Source organism: Ips typographus, linkage group LG10 (genome assembly GCF_016097725.1).
Source record: "Ips typographus isolate SLU linkage group LG10, UJ_Ityp_2.0, whole genome shotgun sequence".
Lineage (NCBI taxonomy): Eukaryota > Metazoa > Arthropoda > Insecta > Coleoptera > Curculionidae > Ips > Ips typographus.
Window position 1 is genome coordinate 7,519,989 of NC_138431.1, and position 23,777 is coordinate 7,543,765.

The 23,777-nt window shown below is 37.3% G+C and overlaps 7 protein-coding genes and 1 long non-coding RNA gene across 11 annotated transcripts; 5 read left to right on the forward strand and 3 right to left on the reverse strand.

Annotated features, from left to right (window-relative positions):
- Positions 1-591: 591 nt before the first annotated feature.
- LOC145734605 (uncharacterized) lies at positions 592-2,884 on the reverse strand. 2 transcript variants are annotated; one of them, XM_081988083.1, is made up of 6 exons: positions 2,704-2,884; positions 2,192-2,636; positions 1,945-2,139; positions 1,659-1,886; positions 1,413-1,607; positions 592-1,013 (listed from the first exon to the last, which is right to left on the reverse strand). In XM_081988083.1, the coding sequence occupies exons 1-6, from the start codon at positions 2,736-2,738 to the stop codon at positions 780-782; spliced, it is 1,332 nt and encodes a 443-aa protein (XP_081844209.1). In that variant the 5' UTR covers positions 2,739-2,884; the 3' UTR covers positions 592-779. The 2 variants fall into 2 exon arrangements, with proteins under 2 accessions (XP_081844209.1, XP_081844208.1); XM_081988082.1 differs by having other exon boundaries at positions 2,192-2,655; positions 2,704-2,883.
- Positions 2,885-3,481: 597 nt separating this feature from the next.
- Positions 3,482-12,238, reverse strand: hrg (poly(A) polymerase hiiragi). The gene is made up of 11 exons (XM_081988078.1): positions 12,088-12,238; positions 11,535-11,879; positions 10,657-10,779; positions 10,346-10,601; positions 10,083-10,294; positions 9,732-10,029; positions 9,420-9,679; positions 6,684-6,857; positions 6,522-6,626; positions 5,293-5,360; positions 3,482-5,202 (listed from the first exon to the last, which is right to left on the reverse strand). The coding sequence occupies exons 2-10, from the start codon at positions 11,865-11,867 to the stop codon at positions 5,322-5,324; spliced, it is 1,800 nt and encodes a 599-aa protein (XP_081844204.1). The 5' UTR covers positions 11,868-11,879; positions 12,088-12,238; the 3' UTR covers positions 3,482-5,202; positions 5,293-5,321.
- LOC145734620 (uncharacterized) lies at positions 7,903-9,149 on the forward strand. The gene is made up of 2 exons (XR_014179461.1): positions 7,903-8,130; positions 8,251-9,149. It is a non-coding gene; the product is annotated as an uncharacterized LOC145734620 (long non-coding RNA).
- Positions 12,239-12,324: 86 nt separating the features above from the next.
- LOC145734609 (uncharacterized) lies at positions 12,325-23,373 on the reverse strand. 2 transcript variants are annotated; one of them, XM_081988088.1, is made up of 2 exons: positions 23,227-23,373; positions 12,325-13,327 (listed from the first exon to the last, which is right to left on the reverse strand). In XM_081988088.1, coding segments are annotated over exons 1-2 (939 nt in total). In that variant the 5' UTR covers positions 23,229-23,373; the 3' UTR covers positions 12,325-12,390. The 2 variants fall into 2 exon arrangements, with proteins under 2 accessions (XP_081844214.1, XP_081844213.1); XM_081988087.1 differs by lacking the exon at positions 23,227-23,373 and adding an exon at positions 13,466-13,594.
- LOC145734606 (uncharacterized) lies at positions 13,825-15,178 on the forward strand. Its single transcript, XM_081988084.1, has 2 exons — positions 13,825-14,011; positions 14,071-15,178. The coding sequence occupies exon 2, from the start codon at positions 14,083-14,085 to the stop codon at positions 15,154-15,156; it is 1,074 nt and encodes a 357-aa protein (XP_081844210.1). The 5' UTR covers positions 13,825-14,011; positions 14,071-14,082; the 3' UTR covers positions 15,157-15,178.
- LOC145734603 (zinc finger Y-chromosomal protein-like) lies at positions 15,777-18,310 on the forward strand. 2 transcript variants are annotated; one of them, XM_081988079.1, is made up of 2 exons: positions 15,777-15,835; positions 16,570-18,310. In XM_081988079.1, exons 1-2 carry the CDS (start codon positions 15,792-15,794, stop codon positions 18,155-18,157), a joined length of 1,632 nt encoding a protein of 543 aa, XP_081844205.1. In that variant the 5' UTR covers positions 15,777-15,791; the 3' UTR covers positions 18,158-18,310. The 2 variants fall into 2 exon arrangements, with proteins under 2 accessions (XP_081844205.1, XP_081844206.1); XM_081988080.1 differs by lacking the exon at positions 15,777-15,835 and adding an exon at positions 16,174-16,229.
- On the forward strand, positions 18,531-19,200 carry LOC145734615 (zinc finger E-box-binding homeobox 2-like). Its single transcript, XM_081988094.1, has one exon. The coding sequence runs from the start codon at positions 18,548-18,550 to the stop codon at positions 19,154-19,156; it is 609 nt and encodes a 202-aa protein (XP_081844220.1). The 5' UTR covers positions 18,531-18,547; the 3' UTR covers positions 19,157-19,200.
- Positions 19,529-23,197, forward strand: Gmd (GDP-mannose 4,6 dehydratase). Its single transcript, XM_081988085.1, has 7 exons — positions 19,529-19,722; positions 20,111-20,237; positions 20,291-20,470; positions 20,538-20,666; positions 21,000-21,232; positions 22,701-22,916; positions 22,974-23,197. Exons 1-7 carry the CDS (start codon positions 19,669-19,671, stop codon positions 23,103-23,105), a joined length of 1,071 nt encoding a protein of 356 aa, XP_081844211.1. The 5' UTR covers positions 19,529-19,668; the 3' UTR covers positions 23,106-23,197.
- Positions 23,374-23,777: the final 404 nt, after the last annotated feature.

Here is a 23,777-nt window from a genome sequence, read left to right on the forward strand (position 1 = left end):
TGGCACATTAAATCAAGCCGAGCTTAATTTAAGTGTGGGTCAGACTGTGACAGTACAGGTGATAAAAGTCACACTCTAAACCATACTTAAAGTAGTAGATGTCTTAAATTATCTCATAGATCTCATTAGAATGTCTAACAAATTGGACAGTTGTTTTCCCTTTTTGCATCTCTGTCATGCTCTGCTCAGACAATCACTGACTTGTAAAGAAATGGAGAGGTCATATTTTGTGGAATTTGAAAATTTTACTATACAGTGCAATTATAAGTTTGGTTCAGACTGTGACAATACACATGGAAAAAGTGACAGTCTGGACTACACTTAACTTAGGCAAGGCTTAAAGTATACAATGGTACAAAAATGGGGGTAATAACACATTTAATTTTTTATTTTAAAACAGTTTATTTATAATACCGAATTTCACTTTTTATTATATTTTTTAATAAATTATTTTAGTTTGATACAACAATATTATTGCCTCCCACTCACGAGCAATATTAATAACAATATTGATTTCTCTAATCGTGAGTATTAATAAATTAAATTTACTTTTTCAATAGTTAAATCTATATTAATACTGACATAGGCCGATGTCTTATATGTATTTTATTTACAAATAGTATTTTCAGTTTAGTAGAGTGAAAATGTAATAGTTTTGAGCGAAAATTTTCAACCACTAAACCTCTACGATATAATAGTTGTTAAGGAGTGAAAATTATAATTTAAAAAAATATTTACAGAAAATATGACAATTTTGGTGTTTGACAGTTAACTGTGAGTTAAGTGGTGATGGTTGAAATATAGTCTTCGTTACCTTCCTTAACCTCAGTCAAACTGCAAAACTCTTTCAATTCAGTGGCGCACTTTAACAAAGGAATATTGTCAGAGGAGGACAGACTGACAATTTCAGTGGCTGAAGAGTCTTCTTCCAACGGACCCACCTCCGAACTTTCCTCCACGGCGTAGTCGATTAGAGGCAATAAAGTTTGCCTCTTGTAGAATATAAACCAGTTCTATATTTAAATAAAAAAAAAGTTTTGTAACAAAAAGTTTTGATACGGACCTGCCTTTTCTATATTAAGTACAACCCTGTACTGACCGACAGCCGACAGCGCCCGCCGACCGGCGAACGAATTAATATTGGCCGCATTCGTTTTCACGCTCCGAGGAGCAAGTAGGGCAAATGTGACGTCACATTTACGTAATTTGACAGTTGGTTAAATTATGCTTTTGCTAAGTTACGTCATCGTGACGTCAAAAACGCTCTGCTCCCTCCATGGAGCTTGAAAACGAATGAGGCTAATATAATAAGATGTTTTTAAGGTTAAGTGTGATATGCATAAAGTTTTGCAATTTTAAAAGTGATTTACTCTTCATTTTTTTTTGACTAAATTTAATGGATTTAAACTGACCAGTAATATGGAAGTGGCGCTCTGCAAGTAAGGTAATTCGGTGCTGTTCTGGCTGGCGTCCAAAGCCAGCGGCGTTACAAACCAGTTCAGAACGAACATAAGTTGGATAACGCACAACGATTTCAGGCAGTTTCTGGTAGATTTCAGACTGCACAGTTCCTCATCCACGTAACTAATACTCTCTTCCTTTTTATCCTGTAACTCACGTTAAAACCGTTGTTTTGAACTAGAAAAACAAAAACTAACATTGAAGCTGTCCAGCTCCTTATTATTCATTGACTCGCTCTGATAGTGGTAGTCCAGTTTGGCTATTTCCAGGTTCTCTATTTTGATCATGGCACTGATTGCGTACACCGTGGTCAGGATCAGTAGCAGACAAATCGGGATCATAAAGTTGAAAATCATGCCTCTGTGCATTGATTTGTAGCAGAATTTTTTCGTTTCGAAACTGTTTGGAACAGCATAATAGGTTGTCTGTTGGGAATAGAAAATTTCAGTTTACTTGTTTGTAAAAAACACAATTAGTTAGTACCAAAGTAATTAAGGGCGGCAACATATGAGTGACCAAAGTGCACCAATTTAAGTTCCTGAAGATAACAGCCACCCAACTACTACTGAACTTCTTATAAATGTACAAGCAATACAAGAAAATCCAGATAACTGTGTGATGATGGAAAATATTCATTAAAATGGCGTTTAAAAGACAGTCTTCCGTATCTTTGGTGGACTGAAATCAACTTTTGTTCAATCACATTTTTTTGCGAAATTATAACACTCACGTAAACTCCTAAAATAAAAAATAAATTAGCAAGAAACATACTGAAGAAAATATGTACAACAATCAGCATCATGCAAATCTTCCGTCCTCGGTAGTATTTCGCGAGCAACACGCAGAAGAACGTCAACAATTGAGCGGCACAGCTCAATCCTGAGCCCGAAATTACAATTTCAGGACCGTAACTTTTGTTGGTTTTTCCATTACCCCCGTAGTACACGTACATAATGTTGTCTATGCAATTGTGGTCCTTCAGGTCCGGATCTGCTAGAGAATCGTCGGGCAATTCCACGTTGGGCAGCACATCCACCGTGTACCCTTTAGGGTCCATTTCCTCGGGATTGGGTATTAACAGCGAGTCAGATTTAAGGGTGTCATTGCTGGGGTCATAATCGTAGCTTAGGTAATAATCATCTTCGAGGGGTGGTGGTTTTGGTTTAGTTAAGTTTCTACCGGACAAAACGCTGGCTAAACTTTTGAATGTAGTTTTTGCAAAACAAACTTAACTCTACGTACCTGATAAGGTTTGGAACACATAACAAGCGAAACATAAGGAAAGCACTGTCATATTTTTAAGCTAAAGGAATTCCATTCCAGAGAGGAAGCGCCCCAGCTTCCATGGACCCGCGCGATAGTCAGGTAAGTTATCATGATGTTTAATGGGGATTCGGGATGTGAGCGTGGCTGGACCATTTTACGGCACAAGCGCCTTGATAGGATCGATAGAGCCAAATCCAGCTGGCTGGATTGAAATTACCCTCCTACATTTTTCGACTTCTGAGGAGCATCTTGTATACTTATTTTTTTCTACATTTGAGTGCGGGAATGAGTACTTTGCCACCAGAGGCTTGCATTTTAGTAATTACTATGCATTTTCGTTTAATTTAAAATGTTGTATCAAACAGATGCGGAAAGCGTCTTTCCCGCCCTTTAACTGCTTGCCGAACAACTGCAGTTTCGTGCGGGAAAGTACCACTTTCTGCACTTGTCAGGTAAATAACTATATTTTTGACCGGTAAATTACAAATATTGTCGTTATGGCAGTTCAAACTTTGAAACCGCTTTTCTCTCTGACTGTACCTACCAAGTTTTGTAGAGTATTTTCAGGTTATTGGATAGGAAATTTAATGAGGATTCCAAAAATGTGCTAAAAACAGTCATTTTTTGACTCCAAGTAGGTTTTACAGGCAGTTTTGTCTCTGACTGTCCTTTCAAACTGCTTGACTTTGTTAATTTAAAATTCTACTTTCTCGATAACGTAAATTCTGTGAAAGAAAAACAAATAAAACAACAGTTACCTGGGGGAAAATATTTATTTATTGTTAATAAGAACGTACAAAAAACACTGAATAAAGCTAAAAAAAGTCAGGGACAAGATAATTTCTGTGTTTACAATATTCCCTGCGCATTTTACCGAATAAGTACGACGAAAATTATTGAAACCACACCAAAATAAATTTTAAACAGTTTTTGACGGTAATACTACATACTCTCCCCAATCAGTAATAAAAATTAATAATCTACAGCAACTAAATACTTTTTTGTTTTTTTTTTTGTATCTAAAATGCACAGTTTTCTGTGCTTTTTCTAATTAATATATATAAAATAAAAACGAAATAATCGAGCATCGCTGTACTTAAACGACCCATACATTATACAATTAGTTGTACGACAAGTTGGAACGACACTTCCTGCAGACGTGTAAGAGAGATAAAATATAACATTGTTGCCTATTTATAGTTTTTTATCTTTTTCTCTAACTACGTTATAGTTCATGATTTCTCAGGTTTCATCAAATTTTACGATCGCTAATAAAGACGTGGCAATGTTGCAAAGTTTTGCAACACACAAGACATAAACGTCACACTAGTAACTATCCGCTAGACTTCGAGTATTTTTTTCAAAACAAGTAATTATTAGGTACAAACTGACATTCATAAACAAATACAAAAAAGCATTTTTTCAAATTTTCAAAATTTGACAAACAAAAATACGCATGTGTCAAACGTCTGAAATGGTATTGGCGTTTCAAGTTAAGATCGCAGCGCCAGCTGAACTAAAATCGGGCAACACGTTCCTAACCTAACATTATAAATAATATGACACTGTCCACCGCCTACTATACGCTAGAAGATGCTTGTCAAAAAGTCCAATATGGCGGAAATAGTGGTGACAGTTTGCGTTTGTTTGTATTGTGGAAATAGAGTTTTTTGAGGATTGCAAAAGTGACATTTTAGGCTTTCTAGTATAGAGGGCGGTGCACTGTCACATTCATGATAAATTCCTAACCAAAATCAATGTAAACAAACAGAGAGAAATGACAGCTGGAATGTGTGAAACTGTTTTCAAAACCGATCACCAGAGGGAGTGTATCTCTTATCTTGAAACGCCAATTGATTGCTTGGAATTAAGGTGGGAAAACTTAAAAGCTAGATAGGCTTTGCACTACTACTATTAAATTATTAATTCCACAATGTACAAGTGTGAATAGTAATGTACCTAACTTTTAGCAGTACACATACCTTCACGTTGCAATAGCCATAAAGTTTATGTGAATGATGCTCTGTGTGCTACAGAAGTTTAAAAAGTACTGCAAATCTTAAAGACAGCGTTTGTGGCCAAAATCATGTACAACTTGTCGCATCAATTGTACGTTCAATCTATCGTACAACTAATTGTATAATGTATGGGCAGTTTTAGAAATCCAAGTCGAAACCTACTATGTACACATTGAAACGCGAATCAAAAATATATTATTTTTGTACAATGTAAATATAAAAACCACCCCGATCACTGCTTAAAATTCATTCAGCGTCGCCAGAAAAAAAAAAAAAAAAAAAATGACCGCGTAAACTTAATATTAAAAAAATGCGAGCGAGAAAAGTCGAAAACCAAAATGTTTCTAAATGACGCGATCACCACTAAACTAACGACTTCCGTTACTTACTTTAGTGTGAAGGTGAGGTGTGGCTTATCCAGGGGTCAGGATTCGCCAGTACACGCTGCATTTTGTACCTAAAAACCGCAAAAAAAAAAAAACACCTGGACTGTTTAGGAAAGCTCCCTCTATCGCCCGTGCGGCGATATTAAATAATTGAATGCTACCTTACGTCCTAAGAGTTGAGCGTCGACCCTCACGTACACAACGTCTCTTGGTTAGTGTTTGGGGGACCCTGAAAATGTTTGAACAAAAATTTAAGTAGAATTTTCTTGAGTGACAACTCTAAGAAGGTTTAAGACACTTTAGAGGCTTATGACACTTTCCAGAAGGTTCTCAATAGCATTTAGACGTGTATGGAACTTTCAAAATGGTCCTAGAGGCCTCTGGTAGTTGAAAACAACTCTGAGAAGGTTTAAAACACTTGAATAAGCTTCTGACAATTTTCAGAAGGTTCTCAATAGCATTTAGAGGTTTATGGAACTTTCAAAATGATCCTAGAGGCCTCTGGCAAATTAAAACACTTCTGAGAGATGTAAGACACTTCTAGAGGCTTCTGACACTTTCCAGAAGGTTCTCAATAGCATTTAGACGTTTATGGAACTTTCAAAATGGTCCTAGAGGCCTCTGGTAGTTGAAAACCACTCTGAGAAGGTTTAAAACGCTTGAAGAAGCTTCTGACACTTTTAGGAAGGTTCTCAATAGCATTTAGACGTTTATGGAACTTTCAAAATGGTCCTAGAGGCCTCTGGTAGTTGAAAACAACTCTGAGAAGGTTTAAAACACTTGAATAAGCTTCTGACACTTTTAGGAAGGTTCTCAATAGCATTTAGACGTTTATGGAACTTTCAAAATGGTCCTAGAGGCCTCTGGTAGTTGAAAACAACTCTGAGAAGGTTTAAAACGCTTGAAGAAGCTTCTGACACTTTTAGGAAGGTTCTCAATGGCATTTAGACGTTTATGGAACTTTCAAAATGGTCCTAGAGGCCTCTGGCATATTAAAATAACTATAAGAAGGTTTAAGACACTTGTAAAGGATTATGATACTTTCCAGAATGTTCTCAATAGCATTTAGAGGTTTAAGAAACTTTCAAAATGGTCCTAGAGGCCTCTGGCACTATTTAGAAGGTTGCCAGTAGCACTTAGAGGGTTCTAGCAAATTAAAAAAATGCCGAGAAAGTTTAAGACACTACTAACAATTTCTAGAAGGATGTGAGTAGCATTTAGACGATTCTGGTAAATTGAAAACGGCCTCCTTAAAAATACACTATCAAATATTACACTTTTTTTTTTTGATATGTTCTTTAACTACATTAAGGTAACTTAGTGACCTCTGGAGCACTTTCTAATTATAACAAAAAGACAGTCGCGCAAAGCAAAACAAAAGAATACGTACGGGAATTGTGGGTAACTTAACAGGACTGGCACTCGAACCGGTAACGTCAAAACTGTTGCTAGAATCGTCGTTCGAGACCAAAGAAGCGTTGGAACTTTCATCAAACTGCAACAAACGCTTTTATGCTATTTTTGTTAATAACGTTGTTTTCTTCCCACTTACGCTACCCGACTTGTCTTCATTACTTCGTCTCATTTTCTTCACTGACGTTTCCCCCTCGGTCAAATCCGTCGAAGGACGTTTCTTCACTTCGGACGATAAAGCTCCATTTTTAGCCGTTGATATACTCGACTTACGTTCTCTCTTCAATACCCCTGGCGGTAAGTATTGTGACAGCTGCAAAACAAGTTTAAAATCATACAAAATCGCGAATAGATATAGATTTTTGCTTTGTTTTTGAATTATTTTCGAAAAATCAATTTTTTTAAAAAATGCTGTATTTTTGCTAATTTTAAAATTTGACTTGAACGTTGTTAGAGCAAATTTTTAAGGACTGTCTTTCCGTGTACTTCGTTTTGAGTTCCGACGTTTCGGTCTCGAGATACCATCATCAATTTTTTCTTATGGACGCCATTTTGTTTTTTTCTCTAGTTAAAAAGAGCACGTTTTTTGCATTAAAATGATGTATAACATGTTACAACAAAAAATGTACTTTTATGTTAAAAAAGCTAAAAAACAGTTTGATTCTAAGTTGGCTTTGACTTGAGGTGGCCATTTTCAATAATTGTTATGGTCGGAGTTGGCTGTGGTTCTAGCATGAACGTAGCGCCGTTGATAAGTTCGTATATGGTTTGGATTGACAGCTGTCATATAATATAATTGTTTGCAAGGTTATCTAAGACATACGCTTTTTGTAACAATTGCCATCCATAGGCGACCTGATTGTCGAATATGACAGTGACATTTATTTTTTTTATTTCTATTCGGTTTTTCAAAACTGTTGCACAGATAAGCTTTCGTTCGTGGTTGTAATTAATATTTGTATTGAAATGCCACAAAATAAGTATTCAAATGAAGAGAAACGCTGGCACTGTATCTTCAGTCCAACAGAAACGCAGACGTGACTTCAATTAGGTATTTGGAGACGTATCCAGAATGATGCCAACCTCACAAGACCCACTTTAAAAATCCAGTTGGTTAATTTATTAGAATATGGTGGTTTTCGGAATATTTTGCAAGCCGTCAATGAAAACCCAACTGCATCTGTTAGAATGGTAGGACAAGATGTAAACGTACCAAAATCAACTGTCCACCGAGTTTTTAAAACTTCCGGATATCATCCTTATAAGCCAACAGTTGTACAAGGACTTTTGGAGACCGATTATCCCAATAATAAATGTAATGAGAACCCAGAATTTTCTAATTTTGCTCTCAATGACATTTAGAGGTTTATGGAACTTTCAAAATGGTCCTAAAGGCCTCTGGCAATTTAAAACACTTCTGAGGTGGTGTAAGACACTTGTTCAGGCTTATGACACTTTCCAGAAGGTTCTCAATAGCATTTAGACGTGTATGGAACTTTCAAAATGGTCCTAGAGGCCTCTGGTAGTTGAAAACAACTCTGAGAAGGTTTAAAACACTTGAAGAAGCTTCTGACACTTTTCAGAAGGTTCTCAATAGTATTTAGAGGTTTATGGAACTTTCAATCTGATCCTAGAGGCCCCTGGCAAATTAAAACACTTCTGAGAGGTGTAAGACACTTCTAGAGGCTTCTGACACTTTCCAGAAGGTTCTCAATAGCATTTAGAGATTTATGGAACTTTCAAAATGCTCCTAGAGGCCTCTGGTAGTTGAAAACAACTCTGAGAAGGTTTAAAACACTTGTAGAGGCTTCTGACTCTTTCTACAAGATTCTCAATGGCATTTAGAGGTTTAAGAAACTTTCAAAATGGTCCTAGAGGCCTCTGGCAAATTAAAACACTTCTGAGAGATGTAAGACACTTGTTGAGGCTACTGACACTTTCCAGAAGGTTCTCAATAGCATTTAGAGATTTATGGAACTTTCAAAATGCTCCTAGAGGCCTCTGGTAGTTGAAAACAACTCTGAGAAGGTTTGAAACACTTGAAGAAGCTTCTGACAATTTTCAGAAGGTTCTCAATAGCATTTAGAGGTTTAAGAAACTTTCAAAATGGTCCTAGAGGCCTCTGGCAAATTAAAACAACTGTAAGAAGGTTTAAGACACTTGTAGAGGCTTCTGACACTTTCTAGAAGATTCTCAATAGCATTTAGAGGTTTATGGAACTTTCAAAATGGTCCCAGAGGCCTCTGGCAAATTAAAACACTTCTGAGAGGTGTAAGACACTTCTGAAATTTTCCAGAAGGTTCTCAATAGCATTTAGAGAACCCAGAATTTTCTAATTTTGTTGTATGTGACACAGCGGCCGTTATGGATTTTCTTAGAGAAAATTTTGGAAAGAATGTCATTGCATTAAACGGTTCAATGGCCGGCTAGATCCCCAGACCTATCCCCTTTAGATTTTTATCTTTGGGGTCATGCTAAGAATGACAGAGAGCGAACGGAAGACATTTTGAAAATTTACCAGATTAAGGTACGTTTGGTTAGGTTAGGTTTTAAGAATTAATGTTTTTTAGCTTTTTTAACATGAAAGTACACATTTTTGTAACAACGTGCTTGTTTAAACTAAATAAAAAAACAAAATGGCATCCATAAGAAAAAAAAACTTGATGACGGTATCTCGAGACCGAAACGTCGGAACTGAAAACGAAATACTCAGAAAGATTGTCCTTAAAAAGTTGCTCTAACAATGTTTAAGCCAAATTTTAAAATTATCAAAAATACAGCACTTTTTTAAAAATTTTGGTTTTTCGAAAATAATTCAAAAACGAAGCAAAATAGTATAAAGAATCGAATCTTGGACATACTGTAGTTTACTCACTTGTTTCCTTTTAACGTGACGCGCTTCCAATTTCATTGTTTCTTTGTACATTTGTATGTTGATCGCGTGTTTATTAACGTTTTCCGTAAATTGTTGAATGTCGTGCGTTAAATCAACGTTAAGTCCTTCCATTTTTTTAAATTCCAGTCCAATAAACCACATTGAACACTGGGCTTTCGGGTCTTTTTGCGATTCAGGCATTGCATAGTTTTCGGGGTTTATATGTGCTAAAACTATCAGTTCGTTTCGTTCCAAAGTGCCTTAAAACAAACATATTAGCTTAACCAATTCAATTTGCCTGCTTTAACTAACCTATCAGAAATCGTAATTTACTCTCCACCAATCCGGTCCATTCTAAGTGTTCTTCGGCACTAGCCGAACTAACAATTAGCACTATGAAGTGCCGGTATTTGGTGAAAAATGGTGGCGGGTCAAACAGTTTTTCCCACGACGCTTTTCCCAATATAATCTCGTCGGTTATTTGCAAACCAAGTTTGAATTCCTCCATCATTATTGATCTAGTTGATTGAGAAACATTGAAAGTGGAGTTTTGTTGCGGATACGCTGGCGTTATTATTGGCATCAAGTGATATCGATCCGTTATATTCACCTGATGGAAAGATTCGTTGCAAAAATTTGCACAAATTTCAAATCGTTACAAACCCTTGGATCCCAGGTGGCAAATCCTAAACTAACATTAACAGGCTGTTTTAGTAAAACAGGCTGAGGCCATTGCCACTTAGAAAATATCAAGAAAAATTTATGTACTAAAGTGGCAGGGGCGGCGTTAGGGTACAACTGACATGTACGCGCCACTAACATCGCCCAAGACACCCCACCCAAGTAACCTAAAACGTTACTGTAAATCCCGTGTCCTGAAACAAACCCACTTTAATTAACTCGACAATTAATCAGTTTGCACTCACTTTTAGCCCATAATTTGATAGCTCTTAAGGTCAATCTAAACGTATCCACGTTAGGAACTAACCGCAGAATTTCGTCAGTCACTCTACAACCATTCAAGCTGCGCACACACTTTTGATCGAGATTTTTTAATAAATTGTCATCTCTAAGATCCATGGAATCTGGAATTTCCTTTTGCAACAGTCTGGCGAACAACATGTCAATTTCGATGCCGTCGAAATTCATTTTTATTACCGGCACAAAGGCCTCTTCTACAGCCTACAAAATACCTCCTAAATACAAAAGGAAATTTGTCTTTAACGGTGAAACTCACTCTCAATTCAGTTACTTCAGACTGTTCTTTTAACAACTCATAAAACGAATTGAAAAACTCATTTCTTGATACATGTTTAGGGGCTACACATAACGCGTCAATATCGGCTCCTTTACTATGAACCTGTAATGTTAATTCATCATTAGATCAGTTATTTAAGCCTTAACTACTCTACCAGACTTATTTTAGACTCTAGTCAATTTTTGTTAATACTCCTGACAGGTTATCTGAGGGGTAGATCGCCGAGGTAATTTAATGTACACTTTTGAGATATTTATAAGGCATTTGAGAGTATTTTGAGGCATTGTCTGAATGTTTCAAAATGTAGTGTATTAATATAACAAAATTGACTGAAAATTTAACAGAACAACATAGGCACATGTAACTATTATGGCACATAATCTTTGTTACATGATATTCAGTTGAAACAATATTCATTACAAATTATTTAAAAAGTTTACCAATTTTTGTGTCAAAAATTTGGTAAAACCTTTAGGTTGTCACCTAACCTAACCTAAAAACTGTGAGGGAACCTTGAAAAGGTGAAGGTATCCTGAGGCAGTTTAAATAATATAAAGACATTTGGATGTATATTGAGGCATTTTAGGCAGTTCTAAGGCATTTTCAGCAATAATAAAAGCATTTCAAGGTATTTTGTATGCAAAAAGGCATTTTGGTGTACAAAAAATTATTGGCAGTCCACCCCTAGTTTGATCTCAGCAATTTTTTTGGTTTTAAGTTATAAGATTTTTTTTTATTTTCAAAAATCTCTCACCAAAATTGTTTTAAAATAGAATATAGTTTAATTAATGATATACAATAATTAAAAACACATTTTTAAAAGTAAACCCAACCCAACTCTCAAATCTACCACTTACCCCCAGTCTGTAACTTCCAAAAGTATACACTTTTCCCCCAACACTTTCAGCCACACTCTCTGGCATATTGCACTTAACGGACAATTCCTTAATCCATTTTTTTACCAAACAATACAACTTTCCTAAAATTAACATTCTATGATTGAGCTCCTGGTCTGACTCAAATATATCGAAGGCACTGAGGATTCCCTCCAATTCCATGGTCCTGACCAAATCTATAGGTTTAGGGGGAGCTGCCGAAATGGCCGAGGTCATACCCAGCGTAATCAGACTGTCCTCGCTCTTGTTTTCCTTGTTGTTCAAGGAATTACTTGTGTTAGTGGACCACATCATGAAAACACTAACCTAGAATTACACGTTTTTAGTCACAATTTTCTAGATTGTTTATGCTAGAGCAGGCTGGGATAAAGGGTTTTTAAGAGTGAGTTCAGTATGAGGGGCTCCTGGCGGACAGTGGGGACCAGGTGATTGAACAAAAGAAAAACAAAAACATGGCAAATCAATATTGAAACAGTAAATGCGTGTTAATTCGTAAACGGCAGTTCTGACTTACCAAAACTCAATAGAAGTATGCGGAATTTGCCACTAGGCTGGGATTACCTAAAAACACCCCGATTACACATTAAATTAGAAAATAAAGGTGAAAACGTCTGAAACTAATTTTATGAAGGAAAATCAGCCATTTTTGTTATTCTTTACTCCGTCAATTGTCACGTCACTGTCAACTGTCACTATAAAGTGCAGTGTTGCCACAATTCTCTCTACTTCTTGATATCAAAACACCATTGTAACCACATAAAACTTCTTTTTATGCTGATTTATTGGAAACTTATAAAAACACTGACAAAACTAACGATTAAACTGTACCAATATTCGATTTTTCGCTATGTTCCTTCTTTACGTGAATATTCAAGCTACCTTTTTGAGTAAAACTCCTGCCGCACATCGTACACTCAAACGGTCTCTCTTTAGTGTGTACCACCATGTGCACGCTCAAAAATTTTCTGGCAGTGAACGAGTTTCCGCAATGTTCGCACACAAACGGTCTTTCTCCCGTATGCGAGCGCCGATGTATCTCCATACCGTGCTTAGAACTGTACCGGTTGTCGCACAAATCGCAGCTAAACTTTTTTGTCTGATTGTGTCGGGTTAAATGTCTCCTGTACAACGATACGTGCGGAAAAACTTTTCCGCATTGCGCACAGATGTATTCAGGTTTCACTGTTGCGTGTGAGATTTGCTGGTGGTACTGCAAAGAGGACTTTGACTGAAAAGAACGACTGCATTCGTTGTAAGGGCATACGTATGTGATTCGGTTCTTGTCATGCACTTTGCTCACGTGTGCGGTCAGCTCTGTCAGGTACACAAAACCTCTACCGCACTGGTCACAGTGCAAGTTGAAATGTTTCAAGTGAATGGTTTTTTTGTGGTATTCCGCGCGATATTTGGTGGAAAACTCTTTACCGCACACATCGCATGGATATTGAATGCTTCGGCGGTTGTGCACTTTATCAGTGTGAATTTGGAGGTTTTGGCGGCTACTGAAAGTTTTGTTGCATGTGTGGCAAGTAAATTGAATTTTTTTGCGCGCAGTTTTGTGTAACAGCTGGTGTCTGACCAGTTTTTCTTTCTGCACAACCTTTCCACATTGAGGGCATGCTTCATAGACCCCCTGGGGGTCACATACAATTTTGTGTTTTAGCAATTCAATGTTGGAGCTGAAGGTGACTGAGCAGGATGGACAGTTCAAAATTTCACTCACACCCATTGAACCGACTGAATCAGAGTCAGACCTGAAATATAGTTGGCATAAAGTACCTTCAATAACATGTTTAATAGAGTTATGTATGTAAAAAGACTAGAGTCATAAATTATTTCACAGAAGGCTTGTTTTATGGGGAATATCACAGATAACCAACTAAAAAGGATACATTTCCAAGTTGACGTGAATCTTGACTGCTACAATTTAACACAAATCAATAAGAAATCAATAAAAACATAAAGTTTTTAAACACAACATAAAAGTGAGGTTAGTAGCACCACTCCCTGTAGTATTTAAAATAATGCACTTAAACCGTTTTGGGAATCATTTGACGTATTATTACTAATTTGAAAACTCTACATAAGTAATTTAGTAAAAAACAGTTTAAAGTATCCACATAAAAAATAACGTTTTTAAAATTACAAAACAAACCAAAAAAAGTTAGGTTAGGTTCATTTTTGTGTTTAAAGTCGACTTTTGACAGAAGACAGAAAACTTACTCTTTTTAGGTTATGTTATTGTTATTAATTTTTAATTAAATTTGTGATGCTTGATGAATATAATATCAGTTTTTTATTATGGTTCGCTCATAAACAGGCTAATTCACTAGATGTGAACGTGTTTGTATTCACCAGTTCTGCCTCAAGGCTCCTTTAGATTTCTTATTGTTGGGGCTGGTTCAAGACTATCATGGCCCCTTTATTGCTTGTATAGGGTAAGTACAATTCATTGTTTTTCATTAAAATTTAGACTATTGAATAAAGTTTCTTTTAGAGTAAGTTTATTATGGATTCTGAAGTTAAAGAAGAGCCAGACAGTGATCATGAGCAGGAATTTACCTGGTCTTACCAGGAAGATCCTGCCCTTATTAAAGAAGACTCCACCATAACAGATGACACTGTCACCAGCAAGCCTGGTAAACTTTTCAAGTGCGACACCTGCAGCAAAACGTTTAAGTTCCTCTGTGACATCAAACGCCACCTAATCTGTCATTCTGAGGAGACCCACTACAAATGCAGTTTCTGCGGAAAAGAGTACAAGCGCAAGGATACATTTAACTATCACATGAACACCCATACCAAAGAAAAGTCGTACGCGTGCGAAATTTGCGGTAAAGTTTTCTGGAAGAGCGGCAATCTCAAACAGCATCTGGCTGTGCACATTCCCACCCATTTAGACGATAATCAAGGTGTGGACAATACATCCGAAAACTTGCTTCAGTGTAAAGTGTGCGGGAGGGGGTGTGCGACTAAAGTGTCCTTGAATTTACACTTGTTGTCTCACTCGCGCCAAACGTACACATGCAACATTTGTGGCAGAGAGTTTAGCAGGCGGGACAACTACAATGTACACATGAACACTCACACTAAAAAACGATCCTACGACTGCGAAATGTGCGGTAAGATTTTCTGGAGAGTCTCCAGCTTAAAAAGCCATTTGACCGTGCATTCTATGGAAAGCCTGTTTGAGTGCGAAACCTGTCAAGAAAAGTTCACCAAAAAGTCAGATTTGAACGTTCACAGTAAAATTCACACTTCCGACAGGCTGTTCAAGTGTTCACAATGCGACGAAACGTTTTTTAGCGTTCACTATTTGAGAAGGCACAAAGTGGTGCACTCTCGCAACGAATCTCTAGATTTGAATCCGTACGTGAGTGAAAAAGTGGTGAAAATGGAATCTACTGAATCTTATGTGTGTGAAGTGTGTAAAAAAATGTTTAGGGCTAAAAGGTATTTGGCTAGACACTTGAAGACTCACAATACAGGGAGAGAGTATGAGTGCAAGACTTGCGGTAAAGCCTTTAAGACTCCACAACACTTGAAACGGCATTTTTTAACGCAACACCAGTTTAAGACGTAAATAAATTAGATATTTTCCTAAATAGAGAGTTTAATTAAATTGTTTCCTCTGCAAATTTAATGTAGTTTATGTGGAAAACCCTTTATTTTGGCGCTTAATAGCTTTATGGTAAAATTGATACCTCCTTTGAATTGGACATTAGTGACAGTGAAGTGAAGTTTGACATCTTTCAGATTGGTCATGTCATTGAGTGATGTTATCCTAACCTAACTATCTAATAAAATTCTATTTTATGTAAATAGTATGTTAGTTTTATTAGTCTAATTAGTATTATTGCAACATTTTAATTGATTCAGATCTGTTTAGGGATGATTTGGGTTAGGTTAGGTTAAGAGGCACAAGAAAATTTCACCTGTTAAGTGGAAAAACGAGGAGAAAACCAGTCCACAGGACAGAAATTAGAGAAACCTGCTTGTATCCTTTTTCACTCTACTGTGATCACAAATTGTTAAAATTCCTAGCAGTAATGCAAAACTGTCTCACATTACACCATGCCAATTACCACTACCCAGTGAGGGTTTCAAAAAGAGGCTGTTGTGTATATTAGGAACTACAGATTGTATCCTTTTTACCCCAAGAGTAATAAATTAACAATTTGATTGGGGTATTTAGTAAACAGTGTTAGTTTAAAAAGTATGCACTTTATATTGTGTTTATTCTACTACAAGTGTACTAAACAGTAAGTTTTTAAAGTGGGGATCCTGTCCCTCAATTTTAGAGTTCTATTGGCGGTTAAATGCATGCTTAGTGCTGAACTGTGAGCAGGTATTTCTAAAATGTCCAGCCTTCCCACAGTTATAACAGTTGAATTAGCATTGTCAATCTGCTCATGACATAGAATAGTATTTTTTTTCTAAGATGGAAGAGAGCAGTCCTTAATAACATTGATTTAGAGTGTAATCAGTGACACTTTTATGATCCACAAGGTTATACTCTTCACCTATCTAAAGTGCATGATACTATCTCCTATCAATATGCTAATTACAGCGTTGGTGATCCGTTTAGTATAAAACTCTGCTGCTGCTACTCAGTATGGAAAAAACACAACTTAAAGTGTTCTCTTTGCAATGCAGGTAATATCAGCAGTATGAAAATGCATTTGAAGAGAAAACATGCACTGTTTTTAAACTCTAAAGCTTTCAATAAGGTTGAAAGTCAAACTAACAAAGCACAGCCAGCAAAAGTTGTTGGTTGATTCACATATGATGGCCCAACATAGGAAAAACCTTTATGCTACATTTATGCATCCACATCAGTTCTTTCAGTCAATGTTTCCAGAAGTTTTAGTGGATAAGTGCAATGATTTGATTAATAAAAGTTTTTGCTTTATGTTGTTTTGATGATGGTTGCTCAAACTTAATATATAACCAACTTACGTTGGAGCAGCTCACTAATTATTGTTAAACATTTCAGGTTGAATGAATCTGCAAAAGATGACGAATCAGACTTGGAAGGTTTTGACGTGGTGGACGCAACAGTTGAAGAACCAAATCAGAAGATGACATCAGTGCGTAGGCTGCGTGGAAGCAAACCCCAATCTGTTATATATTGTTCCAATTGCGGCCAGCACTGTGACAATTACAACGACTATGATAAACATATCTTAGACAATCCATCGCATCAGTCATTCGACTGTTTCCAATGCAAGAAACATTTTGAATTCTTTCCGGATCTGAAACAGCACGTGGAGAAAGCTCATCTTAAGGAATTTCTGGCCAGTGGTGCAGGTGTAGGGTACTTTTGTAATTTTTGCGGTTCCAAGGAAATGTCCATCAAAAAATTAGACGCTCACATACATAAGGATCACGTCAAATGGGTGCTGGAATGCACCATGTGCTCTAGATTTTACAAAAACCCTCGAGCGTTATACAATCATTTTGAAATTGTTCACGCGGTTATTAACAACATTGATTTCCTTTGCAACCAGTGTGATCTTCATTTTTACGATCCAGAAATTTACACTTTCCACATGAACAAATACCACAAAGTGGAGTTAAAGTCGTTGACCTATCAGTGTGTTTTATGCACAAGCAAGCTAAAAGAAATGAATGAGTTTATACAGCATGTTCATAAACACGGTAAATATACTGGGAGTAGTGAGGAAATGAAGGATGGACGTCCTGCATTTGTTGTGTGGTCCAGACAATGTTTTATATGCTCCAAAGTGGCGCAGGATCGCGTGGAGCTTAAAGACCATATAATGGATGTGCATTTTAGTAGCAAAATCTGTCCTTTATGTAATGTAAAAGTTAAAGGTACAGTGGAACTACATTTGCGTGAAATACACTCATTGAGTTTGGATATTAACTTATTGAGAGGTGAACAAGGCCAACGCTACTTCCCATTTGTGTTTTCAGTAAATAAAAATAAACATCTTGCTAATCCGGCCCCTGAGAAAATATGCGAAGTCTGTTATGGCGTGTTACCAAAAAAAGCATTTTCCCAACACATGGCAATGCACAAAAATCAGGGGATTGATCGGTTAAAGTCGCAAAATCCTGTGGTCGACACCGTACCCAATCAGAATCAATTAACTTTTTGTAAAACGTGCCGATTGAGAGTCGTGACGACTTTCACAAAGTGGCACCAAAACATTCACAAAAAGCACGAGAAGAAACCAGCCAAAAGGCTTCGATCCCCTGCAAGACCGAGAAGCAGGTCCCGACCGAGACGATCAAGGAGTCGGGACCGTGCACGTTTTCGTGCTGAAATGAAGTGCACTGAATGCGACCGGAGCTACGACACTGTGGAAAACCTGGTTAATCACGTAAAGGCTCAGCACTTTACAGCCCCGCTTCAACCCAGTTCCTACCATCCTTATATGCCGGGAATGGTTCCCATGGAGTTCCAAGCCGTAGGGGCTCCGGAACCGTTCGTTTTTCAAAATCCAATTCCTGATGTGAATGTTTTATCTTTAGGGAATTTTTCTCAACGGGGAAGCTCTGATAGAACCGGTTCTGCTAGAAGTAGAAGAGATTTTAGGAACCGCCCCAAATTTTAGATGTATTATTAATTTATAGTTGTCTTCTAGTGCAAATATTGATGTATGTTAATTTTTTGTTCTTTAACACATTGTAGTACTAGGATAATTAGTTACATGCTTATAGGAGGTTTTCACTTTATTTAATAAAGGTCATTAGTTGTATAATACAAAGTTTTCCCATTCATTGATTGAGTACAAAACAAACATTTTTCTTATATAATGACTAGTTAATTTCCTTTGTATTTTAGGCCTCAATGTTCAATTTGCCTCAAGGTGTTTGCCTCACAAGGCAATTTGAAACGTCACTCTTTCATTCACTCCCAAGTGAAAAAGTTTCAACGTTTCATATGCGGAATCTGCAACTTGCCGTACGTCAGCAATTTTGAGTTGCAATCCCACTTTAAAAAAATGCACCCCCAATCCTACTTGGTTCACCAGCAGTGTCAGTTCTGTGGTAGGGGCTTTAAAAACCGTCAAAAAGCCTTGAAAAAACACATTCTAACTAAACACGACTCAAACTACAGATTCAACTTTCAATGCTCGATTTGCGAAAAAGTGCTGACCTACGAAAGCAGCTACGTCAAGCACATGGAAAGTCACGATATCGAGGAGCTGGACTACCGGAAACGTCGTTGCGTGTGCGAAATTTGCGGCAAGGAAGTACTAAAAAAGAACATCAGACCGCACACTAAGATGCACCAGGGAATCAAACCGCACAAGTGTGAGCACTGTGGCAAGTGCTTTGCCAACAGGAAAATTCTGCGCCATCACATTCGCACCCACACCAAAGAAAAACCTCACAAGTGTCCGGTGTGCTCTAAGGGTTTCACCCAGCCCTACACCGTCACCATTCACATGAGGTATCACACTGGAGAGAGGCCCTTTTCCTGTCACTTATGCGACAAGGGCTTCGTAACCAGAGCAGAATTGAGGAATCACAGATGTAAGGGACCTCAGGAGACTGAGCTGGGCTGGAGGATATCCAATAGAGATGATATTGATAGTAAAGAAGGCTAAATCATTCTGTTATAAATGTAATATATTGAATTTGAAAGAAATAATGTTTTTTAAGCCTGGTTTAAAGCACAGAAAAATTTCTATCCCTTCCTATAATTTTACATCTCTAGTTTAAAGTATGAGGGTGTAATTTATTGTGTTTTTAGTAATTAACAAGGTTTTAAGGGTTGTTTTGAACCAACACTTCTACAGGTAATTAAACTAAAGGTGTAGTTCCAGAGATATTTGGTGTGCGGCCACCCTGTGAGCAAATCAGGCAGCTGTTACGTCTATCCAATAGCACTAAAGAAGGTAAAGGGCGCCATCTATACACTGATAGTTGTACAAACGTTACAGGTTCCTGTAAACGTAAACAAGGCATCACACACGTCAAAGGCCGGTGTTTTTGTCCACTTGGCAAAAACAGCACAGGAAAGGTGTTTCCCGAGCCGTTTATCGGAACAGAACAAATAAAAGGAGGTTTTCGTGGCTTAGCTGGAACAGTAGCGTGGCAGACTTACCGTGGAAAAATCATGGCGAACGGTGACGGCAGAAAAGTGGCCCTTATCACGGGAATCAACGGACAGGTAGGGTTGTTGTTTACTTTTGTGCGTTTCAGTTCTTTGTAGAGGGTTGTTAAACGAATTTTCTGCTTGTAGTGCAAAGAGTTTTGTTTGAAATTGAAAAGTGATAAATCAAAACAATAACAAAAGGGTTTGGCAGTGTCGGTAAAACAGAACTGACCATCGACTGTCATTTAGGCGGTCAGTGAAATGTCAACAGAAATGGCGGGCGAAATTTAAATATTTAAATGTACGCAAAACTATTTAGAAGACGTGGATTGACTGTAAACGCGATTTATTGGCTTAATGTTATCTTGCAGATAATAGTCAATTTCTTATGAAGCTTTCCACACTGCAAAGCTTAAATTAATTCTCTCTTAAGCCTATAAAACTTAAATTCACTCTATTCAAGGACGGATCTTATTTGTCGGAGTTCCTTTTAAACAAAGGATATGAAGTGCACGGGATTATACGGAGAGCTAGTACTTTCAACACAAGCAGAATTGACCATTTACACGCAGACCCTTATGCTCATAAAGGTTTGGTTAAAAACACTCTTTACAGCTTGACGTTGTACTGAATAACGTTTTAGGTGGTAAACTGTTTTTGCATTATGGCGATATGACCGATTCCAGCTGTTTGGTGAAAATAATCAGCAAAGTTAAACCGACAGAAATATACAATTTGGCCGCTCAAAGTCACGTAAAAGTCTCGTTTGATTTAAGCGAGTATACCGCTGAAGTGGATGCTGTTGGCACATTGAGACTGTTGGGTAAGTTTTGTTTGTCAAGTCAAGGTTAATTGCATTTTGTTTTTATCTTTCTCGTTTGTGTGTACAGATGCTATCAGGACTTGCGGTTTAGAGACTTATTCCAAGTTCTATCAGGCTTCTACCAGTGAATTGTATGGAGATGTCAAACAAATTCCTCAGAATGAGGACACTCCATTTAATCCAAGATCACCTTATGGTGAGTGCAGTTTTCTATAGTTAAGTATGGGAGTGAGTCTAGGTGGCGCCATACATTTCATCTTAACAGAAGAAATTGGAGATTTAACTTTTGTATTAGCTGATGTAAGAAAATGTAGAATTTTATGTAAAACCAAAATCAGGTCAATTACAGTCAAGTGACAGCTGTCAAATTCAGTGTACAATTATAGTCCCGAGTTAGGTTCACAGCTGTCAAAAATTGCAGCTTTACTCATCAGATCCTAGTTTCTAAAATATCAGTCATCCAACCAAGATTAGTACTGTTTTTACTGTAAATAAGTACTGTAAGTGTTTTTTTTTTGTTTTTAATCAGCTTGCGCCAAACTGTACGCCTACTGGATAGTAATAAACTACAGGGACGCCTACAACATGTTCGCCTGCAATGGAATCTTGTTTAATCACGAGAGTCCTCGAAGGGGGGAGACTTTCGTCACTAGAAAAGTCACCAGAGAAGTGGCGAAAATCCATTTGGGGCTGAGCGAGTGTCTCGTTTTGGGTAATTTAAACTCGAAAAGAGATTGGGGACATGCCAGAGATTATGTGGAGGTGGGTACCATGTTTTTTTGGGGGGATGGAGGGTGGAAATTTGTCGCTTTACAGCGATTCCACCGTCTGCAGGTAATAAAGAGCGAGAAGCGGCTCTAGAAAATTTACCTTAACTGTCGCATATTGCATTTCGTATATATATTTCGCGTGTAGGCCCGCGTATCCCAGCGTTTTATCTTGCACACGAAAATGCCTTTGTGAACGGAGAATTTTCAGTCGTTCTTTTATTTTCGGAAGGTTTTATTAATTTTTCTTACGTTTGTTGGAAATATTTTTCAGCAATGGGGCCTTCTCTACTCTAGTGTGTGTGTTTTTTATGTCATTAGATAGGAAATTTAATGAGGATTCCAGAAATGTGCTTAAAAACATGATTCGGTCACTTTAAATGGGTTTTGCATGCTATTTTGTCCCTGACTGTCGTTTCAAACTGTGTTTTTTACAATTCGAACTTTGACAGCGTTTTTCTTCCTGAGTGTACTGATTTTGTAGTGTTTTTTTAGGTCATTAGATAGGAAATTTAATGAGGATTCCAAAAATGTGCTTAAAAACATGATTCGGTCACTTCAAATGGGTTTCACAAGCGATTTTGTCCCTGACTGTCTTTTTATACTGTGTTCAAATTTAAGATCACAATAAATTGTAAATTTGTTGCACCAAACCAGTTTTTCCTGAATTACTTGAAAACGGTAGAATTTACGAAAAATTTGCAAGAGACCAAAAATATTCCTAACAAACTCCATAACCCAACACCGTAAGTTTGCAGGACCGTTTTTGCTTCCAGTATACAGGGCGTGCTTGAAAAGTATGGTGACTGACTGTTTTTGGTCACCCTGTTTGCATCAAACTAGTTTTTGTTAAATAACTTGAAAACGGTGAAGGTTACGAAAAATTTGCAAGAGACCAAAAATGTTCCTAACCTATTTCTTAGCACTTAGTAAGTTTGTAGGACCCTTTTTGGCTTCCAGTATACAGGGTGTGCAAGAAAAGTGTAGTGATTCAGATTAATGGCTTTTCAAATTAATTACAGTCATGACAGGAAAATTATATTTTTCAAGCAAATTTCAATTTGACCCATAAATTTACTGGTCAAATTGGTAAATTGTCCTGTCACACTGAATTTTACTTTTCCACTTTTACTAATTGTTCAACCAATTAAATTTTCTGGGGGGAAATAGCTAAAAAAGTGGGTTTTCTCCCACTCGGTGTTATCGATTTGACAAAATGCTTTAAGGGGGTTTCTTAACCAAAACGCCAAGGTCGAGAACCGTTTGTTCCGCATAGGACATCCGTCCGTGACTGCGGGAAATTCATTTTTAAGCGCTCGCAGATGCTCCGGCCCCGGAACATTCCGGATCATCAAAAATTCATTAGCGGACCGCTCAAACTCGAATTTGCAACTCGGCTAGTGCGAATTTTATTAGGCGGCGAATGCAGACTCCTAAAACTATTTGACATCGGATTTTTGCAGGCCATGTGGCTGATGCTACAACAGGAAAAACCGGAGGATTTCGTTATAGGAACGGGGGAAACCCACAGCGTGCGAGAGTTCGTTGAGGAGGCTTTCAAGCACGTGGGAAAGGAAATTGTTTGGGAAGGTGAAGGTGTTAACGAAGTGGGCAAGGAAAAGGACACTGGTGTGGTGCGGGTTAAAGTTGACCCTAAATATTTCCGACCCACCGATGTGGTAAGTTTGGTACACTAACATGTTTGCATTTGAAACTGTATCTTTCTCAACTTGCAGTGTTTCCTTCTGAGTGACCCGAAAAGGGCGAAGGAAAAGTTTGGTTGGGCGCCTAAAGTGACCTTTTTAGACTTAGTTAAGGAAATGATGGAGTCTGATATAAGTCTAATGAAACGAAATCCAATGGCGTAGTTTTTAAGTGCATTTTGCCAGTATATTATGTGTAAATAGGATTAGTTAAGGTGAGGGCCTGTGTGTTGTAAATATTATAATTGTTACATGTGTTTCTTTCATTTTGAAGGGGGGTACTTACATTTTACTATTCTATTACAATTTTCAGTAGATCGGCTGTCGTCAAATTACCATTTTTCAACTAATTCACCCACTATCAACAAAATGTTTCACTAATAATAATATCTAAACAATAAATAAATACATGTAAACATTCTCTGGTTTGACAGATGACAGATTGACAACAGACAATTGATTTTGTAATTCTGTATTCTGTCATATTTTTAGGGGTTTAAATTAACAACCAATAGTAAAACAGTTTTATTACACGTGACCATTTTGACCAATTGCAGCTCAACTTAAAAATGTTCTAGAATCTAATAGACAAACTGCCATTTTCTTTTTTGAATTTTGATTTCTCTTGGTGGACATTAAGGTTTTTGAGCGGATTTTTCTAATCAAAATACGTTCAGTCTTTGAAATATTATGGAATTAGGTTTCTAAAATACCTTCTTGGGGATTTAAGGCAACGACCTGGGTAAATTCCTATTTTGTATCGCCAGGAAAAGCCCACCAACTCCGGTAAGTTTGTTGTTGCAATTATGCTTGTGTTGTTTGACTGTCTTTGTAACT

Coding starts and splice junctions, on each gene's coding strand:
- LOC145734615 (XM_081988094.1), top strand. CDS start 18,548: ATGCACCCCCAATCCTACTTGGTTCACCAGCAGTGTCAGTTCTGTGGT.
- LOC145734605 (XM_081988082.1), bottom strand. CDS start 2,755: ATGACAGTGCTTTCCTTATGTTTCGCTTGTTATGTGTTCCAAACCTTA. Junction 1,887..1,944: donor TGCCGCCCTTAATTACTTTG/GTACTAACTAAT, acceptor TATTCCCAACAG/ACAACCTATTATGCTGTTCC. Junction 1,014..1,412: donor GCGCCACTTCCATATTACTG/GTCAGTTTAAAT, acceptor ATTTAAATATAG/AACTGGTTTATATTCTACAA.
- Gmd (XM_081988085.1), top strand. CDS start 19,669: ATGGCGAACGGTGACGGCAGAAAAGTGGCCCTTATCACGGGAATCAAC. Junction 19,723..20,110: donor TCACGGGAATCAACGGACAG/GTAGGGTTGTTG, acceptor ACTCTATTCAAG/GACGGATCTTATTTGTCGGA. Junction 20,667..20,999: donor TAATCCAAGATCACCTTATG/GTGAGTGCAGTT, acceptor GTTTTTAATCAG/CTTGCGCCAAACTGTACGCC.
- LOC145734606 (XM_081988084.1), top strand. CDS start 14,083: ATGGATTCTGAAGTTAAAGAAGAGCCAGACAGTGATCATGAGCAGGAA.
- LOC145734603 (XM_081988079.1), top strand. CDS start 15,792: ATGCACTTTATATTGTGTTTATTCTACTACAAGTGTACTAAACA. Junction 15,836..16,569: donor TACTACAAGTGTACTAAACA/GTAAGTTTTTAA, acceptor TAAACATTTCAG/GTTGAATGAATCTGCAAAAG.
- hrg (XM_081988078.1), bottom strand. CDS start 11,867: ATGATGTGGTCCACTAACACAAGTAATTCCTTGAACAACAAGGAAAAC. Junction 10,295..10,345: donor TATCAAATTATGGGCTAAAA/GTGAGTGCAAAC, acceptor GGTTTGTTTCAG/GACACGGGATTTACAGTAAC. Junction 9,680..9,731: donor TAAATTACGATTTCTGATAG/GTTAGTTAAAGC, acceptor GTTTGTTTTAAG/GCACTTTGGAACGAAACGAA.